This window comes from Thermobia domestica, chromosome 13 (genome assembly GCF_964235325.1).
Source record: "Thermobia domestica chromosome 13, izTheDome1.hap1.1, whole genome shotgun sequence".
Taxonomy (NCBI): Eukaryota; Metazoa; Arthropoda; class Insecta; order Zygentoma; family Lepismatidae; genus Thermobia; species Thermobia domestica.
Window position 1 is genome coordinate 49,969,472 of NC_137466.1, and position 12,116 is coordinate 49,981,587.

The 12,116-nt window shown below is 36.0% G+C and overlaps 1 protein-coding gene across 3 annotated transcripts in view; it reads right to left on the bottom strand.

Annotated features, from left to right (window-relative positions):
- The window catches only part of LOC145668134 (acidic amino acid decarboxylase GADL1), a 72,996-nt gene that overhangs the window by 22,272 nt on the left and 38,608 nt on the right, over nt 1-12,116 (bottom strand). The window contains exon 9 of one of the 3 annotated variants that reach the window (XM_081735700.1): nt 7,152-7,212. The exons of the other annotated variants lie outside the window; for them this stretch is intronic. Coding sequence (XP_081591826.1) covers nt 7,200-7,212 — 13 coding nt within the window. The 3' untranslated portion in view covers nt 7,152-7,199. The remainder of the gene's footprint in view (nt 1-7,151; nt 7,213-12,116) is intronic. 3 annotated transcript variants of the gene reach the window in all.

Genomic DNA, 12,116 nt, shown 5'->3' on the forward strand with positions numbered 1-12,116 from the left:
AATTTAAATTTACATGATTTATGCTTGGAAGTTACGCGGTTTGGTAGGATTCCTAAATTTACTCTGCCCACCGACAGTACAGTTAATTCTGTGTCTAACGAATTTGCAACGCTCGTATCTCCTGTGTATAAGGTTTTTTCGTCTGTTTGGTTGCCCCCACGTTCGCGAACATGTGTTAAAGTGAAGAAATGTTTTGATTTATTGGGAAATAGAGATTATTTGGTACCTAATAAGTTCGTAGTGGGTGCTGTACATGTTTTATTAAGAGATACTGCGGTTGACAGCGTAAATTCACATATTTGGGTTTCGAATCCTACTGACAAGCAATTTTTGCTATGGAAGAATAAAGTTTTAGGGCATGCTGTTCTGAATAGGGAAGAACATTTTTGTAGTAATGTTACAGAAGATACTGGTCTTCAAAAGACTCAATCTGATAAATTTGATTGTACCAGGGTGGATGTGAACCCTGAACTCTCTGAACATGACAGACAACGATTTTATGATTTAGTTACGGAGTACAGAGATGTGTTTAGTTGGTCCCCGGACGATTTTTCAAAGGCACGGGACTATGTTCACGAATTTCAGTTAAAGGATGAAGACCCAGTATACATCCGCCAGTTTCCCATCCCGTTCCATCTTCGGGATGCTGTTCACGAGCAAGTTGAACAGTTACTTAAACAGAACGTCATTCGTCCTTGTCATAGTAGTTACAATAATCCCATCATATTAGTTAAGAAAAAAAATGGATCTTGGAGGTTCGTGGCAGATATGAGATTTACGAATGCTAAAATAAGGCCTATTAGTTTTCCTGTACCACCAATTCAGGACATATTAGTGCGTTCTAGTGGTAAAAACCTGATTTGTTCGACAGATCTTTCGCAAGGTTTCTTTCAAGTGCCTTTGTCTGAAAAAAGCCAATTAGTAACTGCTTTTTCAGTTCCTGGACTTAAGCAGTACTGTTTCACTTCCATTCCTATGGGAGGAGTTACTTCTCCAGCGGCATTAAATGATTTAATGAAACTAACACTAGAAGGATTAGATGAAAATAAAGTATTTTATTATCTCGATGATATTTTGTGGTCAGACGATACGATAGATGGCATTATTAATACAACACGTGAACTATTTGAACGATTAAGACGCAGAGGTTTGAAAATATCTCCTGAAAAAACCAAATTAGGCCATTTTTCATTGGAAATATTGGGTCACCGCGTCTCTAAGCGTGGTATTTCTATTTCTGAACGTATTACTGAATCGATTCAAAATTATAGACGTCCAAGAACACAAAAACAATTGAAAAGTTTCTTAGGGTTGTGTTCATTTGTTAGAAACCATGTTGCCAACTTTTCGTCTATAGCGGAGCCGTTACAGCGTCTATTGAAAAAAAATGTTCCATACAAATGGACGAGTGAACAACAACAAGCTTTTGAAAAGCTCAAAGAAGTGATCTTGTCTGCGCCTACTCTTATGAAATTTCATCCAGAAAGAGACGTGTACGTCGTCACGGACGCCTCACAACGCGGTTTAGCTGGGGCAGTCCTGCAACCTGAAAGTGATGAAAAAGATGCTCCTTTGGTTCCAATAGCTTACTGTTCTCGTGCTGTGGGGCCACACGAGAAATCTTATCACCCATTTCATTTGGAACTTGCAGCGTTGATCTTTACGCTAAGACGCTTTAGATATTTTTTATTAGGACGTCACTTTTATTTGCGTACCGACTGTCGGTCACTGGTTTTTTTACGTCAAACTAAGAATGTGGCTAAATTTTCTCGAATTCTTGCGGAGTTGGAGACCTATAATTACACTATTTCTCATATTTCGGGTGCTTCCAATAGTCTTGTAGACAGTATTAGTCGCCATGTAGATTGTACAAGAGACGAAGAGGATGAACAGAAGAATCTAGAAGATCCCCGGGTCTTTACTATAGAAGAAGATGATAAGTTAAAGGAAGAACAGCGGAAGGATTCCTGTTACAAAGATATCATTCTCTTTTTAGAAGGGAAAATATCGCAAAATTACGATATTGAACGACAGGCACTGCGATATGAGATGAAGGATGGTTTGTTGTACCGAAAACATAGACGTCCAACTGGTACACAGTTGTTGGTAGCTATTCCTGCTTCCTTACGAGAGAAAGTGTTTCAGTCAGCTCATAGTTCTTCTTTGGGTAGTTCACATTCGGGATTTACAAAAACATATAATTTGTTGTTAAATTCAGTATATTTTCCTTACATGAAAAAGTTCGTCATCGAGCGATGCAAAAGTTGCCAGGTGTGCCAACGTTTCAAAAAGGTACCGGGTTCGCCTCCAGGTGTTTTACAAACTATGCCTAGCGTGCCTCCTTTCTTTCGTATTGGTATTGATGTAGCTGGGAGGTATTCTGATGCCAATATTCTGCGGCACAAATATTTAGCTATCGCAATAGACTACAATACTCGTTACGTAGTTACGGCTACGTTGGGTGAACAGACAGCCGCTGCTTTGGCAGATTTTTTGTACAATCATGTAATTTTACGCTTTGGTCTGTTCAAAGAAGTGATTTTAGATAGATCTACGGCGTTTACTAGTTCTTTGTTTCAAGAACTATGTAATATTTTAGATATTAGAATGAACTTTGTTAATCCTTACTTTCACCAGACCAATGGTCTTGTTGAGACTTCTGTCCGCCATATTGAAGCACTATTGAAAAGGAAAGTGGATCCTAACAATCATGGTAGTTGGGTGGATCACGTGCCAGCCGTCACTTTTGCCCATAATATCACTGTGAACCATTCCACGTCATTTAGCCCATTTAAACTGTTACACGGAGTGGATCCTTATTTAGAACACCAGGCTATCATTAATGGACCGTGTGTACACAGTGTGAATCAAGAGCGTCTAGCCACTCTTGTTGATATTAGAGAACAGGCTCAGGATAAACTTTTTAATCGATTTCGTACTTCTGAGAGGTCTTACAATAAACATCATAGATCTGTACAGTTCACGGAAGGACAGCGTGTATGGATCTTTGACCCTTCAAGACGGAGAGGTAATGCCAAAGCATTTTCAGGATTATTTTTTGGACCTGCTGTTATAGTACGAAAAGATTATGAAAATGCTTATTTTGTGAAGTACAAAACTTCAAAGGGAAGAGAAAAAATTGAGTCGATTGCCATTACTAGACTTAAACCGTATTACCCGGATGTAACCCCAGAACCGATGACAGGCGAGGAAGAAGAAGAAGAAATACGTGACATGCAAGTGATTAATGTTGCCAAAGATTGTTCTCAACATAATATAGAGTTTAACCAGCTAACATTCACCACTGCACTCAGTGATCCCGTGGAAATTCAGCGAGTTGTGGATGTGTTGGAGCTTCCAACTTTAATGGATTTGTCTCAGAAATTCGCATACAAGAAGCCATTATATAGTTATAATGAGGACATTAACAGGAAAGTGAGTGTATATTATGGTAATATTGTGGATCTGAAGTGTGACATCGTGGTTAATGCAGCGAATGAGACCCTTACTCCCTTGTCTGGAGTCGACGGAGCAATTCACAGAGGGGCAGGGAAGGAACTAGCTGAAGTTTGTAAAAAGCTAGGTTCGTTAAAACCTGGTGAAGCTAAGATCTCTTCGGCTTTTAATTTACCAGCGGAATATGTGTTATTCACTTGCGCGCCTAGAGATAATAATAAAAGAATTTTACGACAATGTTACACGAATTGTCTACAACGCGCTTTGGAGAATAATTGTCGGACGATAGCGTTCCCTAATTTGGGGACTGGGAAATTCAATTTTGACAAGTTTCAGGCAATGAAGATTGCTTTATCCACGATTCGAAATGTTTTGGAAGCTAATCTGCAAGATTTCGATCGTATTGTGCTATGTATTTTTGATAAAGAGAACCGGAAATTATATGAAAATAATATGTTTGCTTATTTCCCAGTGCGGATTTAAAAAAAAAAAGACAGTGGTTAGTAGCGCATATATGAAGGTTAGTAGAGTTCTTACAGCTATTCTTACCTACATGTATTACTAATGACTTAAAAAAAAAAAAAAAAAAAATTTCACTAATGTTTCACATATTAGTGTATCACGCACGCACAGCACTGTATCAGGCACACACACTCACTGATCACTAGTCTTCGGTTATATAGATCCTGGACGAAGGGTTTTCCTTTCACTTACCTGCAAAGGAAAAAAAGAAATTCAATTTGGATATTTATTATACTTTGATTTGACGTTAGTTTATTTTCTATTCAGATCATAAGCTTAAAAAAAAAAAATTACCAATTATGACATTTTTATACTAGCTGGTCTAGTACTTATTTTATTTATTTATTTATTTATTTATTTATTTTGCAATTTTCATTATGACTACTTTACTCGAGTATAATTGCGAAGATCATGATCTATATATATATATTACATATTGACCTAATTGTGTATTTTACCCTGGTCTGTGACGTTTGAATTTCACCGAATTAAGACTTTAAACTGCAGTTTTCCTAATTTTGACATTAGATATCTCTATTTTGATGTTAATTTCCTGATTATGACGAATTTTTTTATATATATATCCTAATTTAGTCAATATGCGCATTTTATGATATAAGTTTTGCTTAGTTGTGTTATTAATTACAATATATACCTGTTTGAGTATCAATTTTAGTGTTATTTTTATTACAATTTTGCCTTTATGACTGATACGTTATGGTTTTTAAGTAATTTCTACATTTTATGAGAAGTATAGCAGTTTAATTTAATGGTACTAAGCTGAGTTTTTTGTTTAAATGCATCTATTAGCCTTCTTATTTAATGAATCAAGTTACACTATGGTAGTTAAGATACAAATATATATGCATTGCATACGTTAACGCACTTGAATTTTATTTGAGTTTTGTTCTGAGTTTTATTTATTTATTTTGGGTGTTATATGTGTGTTCGTCTGTATTTTTTACAGATGATCCTGGTTTTATCCATTGCCTTTGGTACTTCTGCCAATTTTGATGTGTCGATTTCAAGTGGATTTTTTTTTAATGAGTTACATGGCCACATATTATACCAATATGCTATTCCCATCATGTTTAACGTAAGTTTCACTTTTCCGCAATCCCTGCCTGCGTCTTCTTTATTTAAATCATTACACTGTGCCGATAATTCTTCGTACTCTATTCAGACATGCTCTTTAGCTCATAGTCTTGACGCATTACATTCACATATAGCGAGTAATTTTTTGAAAATGAATGAACCTTATAGATACCGAGAACATTCGCGTTCTAAGAGAGGTATTGCTATTTTAGGGAATCTTTTTTCATTTTGCTGTAACGTGGCTACCCAAGGACAGTTATCGTCTTTTCAGAAGAAACAAGATAAATTAGAATCTACAGTTATTGAACTAAGACAGCAGTTACTGAGGAATTCTGTGTATATTCAGAATGCGTCTGTTGAATTAACAAATTTCCAGGCGAAATTGGGTAAAAATTTTCAAAAGATGGAAGTTTTTTCTAAGACTTTGTTGGATCAATCTAAATTTTTGGCCAGGACCTTAGAAAATTTATCAAATAAGGACCAATTGGAAGTTTTTGCGATTTTGGGTGAATTATATCAGTTATCGATGCACATTTTGAAAGTATTAGAATTTCAGCGTTATCAAACGTCCATTCAAAGCTGTCGTGCAGGGAAGTTAGATCCCGTATTGGTGCCTTATGAAGTTTTGCAAGCTCAGCTTCACATTTTACAGGAATCTATAACTAAACAACGTATGATTTTGGCTATTCCTGCTGAAGATATTGATATATACTATTCTTTGAAATTACTTTCGTGCACTATTACTGATAATTACATTTTTGTGCAGTTTAAAGTGCCACTTAGAGAACAAGATGTGCAATTTAAATTATTTTCAGTTAAGGCCATTCCATTTGGTTATCATAACCAAACATGTTCAATTAGTATTTCACCCAGTTATGTTATCTTTCAGGGTCATATTTTAGCCCTACCAATTACTGGATCAGACCTTTTGTCATGTAATTTGCAAGTTTCACCCTTATGTAAAATCCCATCGCATGTTTCTGTGTCCTCTCATTTAGCGCAATGTTTATATAAAGGATATTTTGGTATAACTGTCCATGATATAATTTCATCTTGCTCTTATATTTGTCATGACAATTCTCAAAGCCAATTGCTGGAATTACAACCACATACTTATGTGTTGACTCATCCGCCTGCTACGGTTCAATTAGTGACTGGTACTAACACTAAACTCATAGACATTACAGATAAAGCTAAGTATGGTTCGATTATGATTAAACTGCCTTGTGGTACGACATTAAGAGTTAATAGCCATTTATTTGCGAAAGCCGTCTTTCCTTGTTTTCAAACGGAATTAGTTACGCCTACTGTAGTGCATTTATTTCCGGCTTTCTTGTCTGCCAATAGTTTTGTTCACCTTAATCAGAAATTTAAAACTCATGAAGTTTTCAATTCCTCAAATTTATTAAATCTCAATTGGCACTATTCTGTACCTCATCTAAATCTTTCTAGTTATTCTGTCGCTACCGTGGTTCCCTATACTCCAATTTATTATAGAGACAATTTTATTCCTATTTTTCTCGTGATTTGGAATATTATTTTGACATTAGCTATAGGTTACTTACTATATAAACAAGGTTTTTTCTTGTGTACTCTTTGTATGAAAGGCGCTAGAGCAGAATCTATGTCTTTGGATCAAGATGTGTTGTGGATCATTGTTCATATTGTGGAAATTTTATTACTGTTGTTAGCAGTTTTTCTGTTATTTAAAATTTATAAGCGACGCCCCATGTTACGTCGAAATCCTAAAGTTTTTAGAAGTGCTAGCCTGCCTCCACCCCCTCCACCAACTACTACTGAAAGCAATAGAACTAATGTTCATCCTTCGCCTTCAGTTTCTTATTTACATGACTATATAACATATTATTGATATTTATTGGAACTTACTGCAACTTGGGATTAGGTACTATTAATAGAGAGATATTTATAGGCGTTGATATAATAACTTTGTATTAACATTGTACAGTTGTATTGCTTACTTATATATATATATATTGTTTTTGCGAATTCGTAGTGGCATATGATGCATTAGTATTTTGATTATATTATTATTTGAAGGATATTGAGATTATAGTTACCTTGTGGAAATCCTTGGATGCATTGAAGCCTACGTCCCATTTTTGGATTCAAGTAGGAATTCTGGAAAAAGAAGAAAAAGGTAGAAGTGGAGTAGTATCATCTTTATTGTATATGCATATGTTGTATAAACTTTGAATTTAATGTGATTAGTAGAAACGAAGATATTTATTAATAATAATACTACATAATTTGTACGCTACGACAGATCGTATTTTATTTACATTATAGACTGTGATTTTATTAGTGTTTAAACTTCTACCTCTGACTACGAACATACTTTTCACTTTCAATGCTTCGTCTGGACTTATTTTGCCTTTCTGATATGGATTACAATTGAGAAATCTACGTCTCAGCCTTGCTATTGGACATGGAAGTTTCTCGCCAAGTGGATTTGACTTATTGTGATTTTCGATCCTGCCGATTGGTTGTCGTCACGTCGCCCCGAGCAGTGGTTTCACCTTGGATATTTCACCTGGACATCTTCACTTATAGGCCGCGTTAGGTTAGGAGTAGTTTGGTGGTGGTCTGTCGTGTCCTATTTTTCTTGTCGGCAAGTGCGAATATGGACCGCGATAAGTCCATTTCTACGGACACTGTGAAGATTAAATCCTTCATGGTTCAATTTTCTAGAGATTAATAGGACCACTCTTTGCCCCCCGGTTTTGTTCCGCCAACATTCTGTGCTATTCTATGGGTAGTTACCTAGTTATGCGTAAATTATTAAGCTTTGTCTTCCATTAGAGTGAGATCTACATTAGAGACTTTACATTGTGGATTATTTATTTCATTCTATATATATATATAAAAAAAAAAAAACTTTAGTGCAAGGCTGATTGTATTTCAATTAATTAATTTTTTTTTAAATTATTACTGCCCTTCGTTTGCTGTATACTGCTTATTAACTTTTGTTTCAGTAAGGAAGGCTAAACGGAACAGAAATATTATCATTATTTTTCTTTTAAGTTTGCTCGTGCTTTACACATTTTTATACCGGGTTTGTTTCCGTTTACTTTGGCTTAGTTATTATTGCATCCATATCTATTTCTTTTTTTTTCCTACTTCAAGACTATACATATATTTATAGTGTAATATTGTTTTTTTGTTGTTGTTGTTGTGGTATATTTGTAGGACTTACCTTGTTAATTTTACTATGAATTTGTCCCATTTTTTTTCTTCTAATCTTCTTTTTCTATATTAGTACTGGGATGTCTCCTTTCTTTTATTTGAGAACTTGTCGTCTGCCTGGATTCGTCGTCCGATACCGCCTATGCCATCTAGTGTGTTTTATCTGAACTTCGAGGTCGTAACTAAGTATGATTTAGGTTTTTTTTTTGGTTGTTAATTTTGAATATTGAGAAAAAATTTGAATGTATACTTACATGTGTTTTTTAAGTTTCTTTTAGATGCCGATGATTGTTCTAGATCTTCCATGTATTCAGCTCTTAGACTCAATCATCTTGTTTGCGGGGAGGGCATGTTACGATACGATACGTCGGAGGTCCCTGGTTCGATTCCAACGACAGACTTTTGGATTCACGTCATCTACTTCGCTGGATTATTTTTATTTTTTTTTTCTTTCCTCGGAAAGTTCAATTATGTAGTCTCAAGCTTCCTAGAAGCATATTTGTATACCTTTGTGTTTTATTAAAAGATAAGTGCAATAGCAGATTCCTTTAACCTCATATAAAGTCACTACCCTTGTTTGTTTTCCTACTTTTGTGCAACTTATCAACTTTCTACTTGTGTCTGGCTACGTTTCCATTTCTTGGCAGTGTCACTAGTCTGCGTTTGAGGACATTGCTCACATTCAACTTATTTGTAAATATTTCGAGCGCCCAGTTAGCTTTTCTCTAGCTGACTCATTCGATTGCCTCAACTAAAAGTTATTGTCTGGTAACTACGTCAACGATTATTAAGTGTGTATTTTGTATTTTCTACTTTTCGCTGAGGTTTAGCTTTGCACTTGAAATTCCTCAGAAAATACAATTCAGGATCAGGAGGTGAAGTCCCCAGCGTGTGAGGTCTTCGACTCTCAAACGTTTTGACACATGTGACATCACGAACACGGTGTTAGGAAAAGGTGAGTTATGGAGTGACCATATTTGGTATTGAGGAAATCAGGAGGTGTGGTTTGAGGCCTGAGTCCGGAAAACAAAACTGGATGGTGAGTGTTTCTCGGGACACTTCGTTTGGAGTTGGAAGAACAGCAACGAGCCAGCGAGAGAGGGAGGAGAAGAATGGAGTTACTAACTTTGAAGAAGGTACTGTTTATTTCGTCGAAACAATAAGTGACTACGCCAGACTAAATACTCTTATACTTAATTGTCCTTACCCTATCTGCTGCACTTTTAAAAGCAAATTTGAGTATGAGTTATGATTTCTAAATACCATGAGCTACATTTCCCACATGCTTTAGTTGTAGAATTATCTTTCAGATGAGATTTATTTTTATATTCCAGCGCTAGTTGCTGGTGGTGGAGAAGATACCCCAAAATCTAGTCATCTATCGGTCTCATAATGACCAAAGCGATAGATGATATCAAGCTAAACATAACTACTATTTAGTCATGTTTCAATGTATATACGCAATCTTGCTGGCGAATGATGTTATCAGTTATTCATCACAAGTAATTATTTGAGGGATTAAAATGAACAGCTACGTTTCGTTTACAGCACTTAAACTTAAATTTTCTCCTACTGATGCTTTCTTATATCAATGACTTGTAATTTAATGTTTCCACTACGCTATGCTCTCTTTCTCTCTCCGACACACCACCACTCTTAGGTTGGCAATCAGTCAATTTAGAACATTTGAAGTGAGCCACAACTTAATACTTTTGTGGATAGACAAATCAGCGACTATGTCATGAAACATCATACACCGAATATATTGACTATGTTACTGAGACGATTATCATGATAGGTATTGCACCAGCAAAGACTCATTTTGAGTTGATTTTGAATTTAATGCTCTTGCAGCAGCGAGGCTATATGAGACGGAATCTATTGATTAACGTGGAATCCGAAACACATGAGCTCCCGCTGGGAATCGAACCCGGGTATTCCTCGCCAGAGGCGCGTACGCTAACTGCATAGCCACAACGGAGCTCTAGACTCACTTTGAATTTCACTGTTTCTAAGAAGGAGATGTGGTATTAAAAACTTGTCTACCAATTCCTTTATTTCTCAATAGACATAATTATTCCTCTATCAAAGGTGATGAATAACACAGTCCACTAAGTTATGCAAGCACAAGAGAACTAATAGCCCGAACTCTGACTTCAACAGCTGAGATATGTGGCTCGTCTAGGAAGGGTTAGTTAGTCATAACGGTGAGTGCACCGCCTAAACCATAATGGAAGTTAAACCTCCATCTAGCTGCATACTTTGCAATCTTTGAATGTAGTTAAGACTTTATTTTAATACAAAAGGTTGTTCCGTTTATATTAGACCGACTTTGAAGCGATAACGAACGTAGGTGTTATGGCGGTATGAGTTGAATCCTCGCCCATATGGATCTTTACTTGAATGCATCCGCACTGTACACTCGTGTAGGTGTAATGTTGATACAAAAGATTCCTGGATTGTTGCCATAGTGGATTCCTGGAAGTATCTTGCATTCATTTTCACGTTTTCATCAATCCTGGGAATCAGCACCTCCACAAGCTGAATCCATAACACCTATAAAACTATGCGGAAAATTTTCCTGGAAGTGGCGAAGAATGTTACAGCCTCCGAATGTGACCACCAGCAGTGAGATGGATGCATGCTTTATCCATTGTGATGACGGTCTGTCAGGGGCGAACTAGGTATATTAGGGTCTAGGCCGCGGTTACCAAAGAGGGCCCTCAGATTACAACACCAATTTCTAAAATAGCGTACAATGAACATCTGCGATAAGTCATCGTATTATGCAGTTGTAAATTCGTTGTTATTTGGTAGTTTTTGCAAGCTATGATTTATCATTGGTCATTGGAAATTTGATGTCACAGCAAGTTGTAATCAAACAGCAAAGCATAGGATTTTCAGAAACATAAACTCTCGAGAGAATATTTTATAATTATTACTGTATTGCCATATAGTAGCTGAAACATTAAACAAGTAATAGCCAATCATTTTTTCTATGGAATGAAAAGGACAGCTAACTGAAAATTAAAACACTAAACAACTAATAATAACTTTTTGACTATAGAATGAACACGACAGTTTTACTGGAAATGGAAAACACTACCGAAACACTAAACAACTAAAAATTTTAAAAAGTTACGATTTTTTTCAGTTCAGATGAGGAATTGCCGAGTTCCTAAATAACTTCGCCCACAGATACTAAATTTAACATGTATCTTTCCATACTCATTAGTAAAAATGTGCCCAAAATGTCTTCAGACAAACTAGCTCTGATATTTATTTTACCTTTGAGTAGTATTTTTCATATATCACTTGTGTGCATGGTAAAGACAACACATATTTGTATACAATGTATAATTATTAAAACAGCTAGACTGACATAGAAATTGGTACAAAATTTTCCCTGCACATGACAAACAGTTTTTACAGAAGGTGCTCTTGCCGTGAATCCCATCCAAAGATGTTCCATCTCTCATAGCAGGCTCAGATGCATAATGATCATAATCATCATCATCTTCTACTACTACTACGGATTCATGGGCATCATTCTCTTCAGGATCATCAAAAAGCAAAACGTTTTGTGACTGAGTGTCATACACGACAGAGAACTTGCTGGAGCTCTTTACACATTTCCTCCTGTTTTATATTTAGTTTCTTTGCAAGAACTCTGAAAGCCACTGCAGGCACACCAATCTTCTTGATTTCTGAAAAGTGTTTGGGATCCAGCATTTCAAGTTCAGACAGTAAGTCTTTTGACTGCTGAAATCTATCACTGAAAAATGTAGCAGCTGTATCCAGAATTTTGTTGAAGTATTTTGTTCTGAATAATTCATATT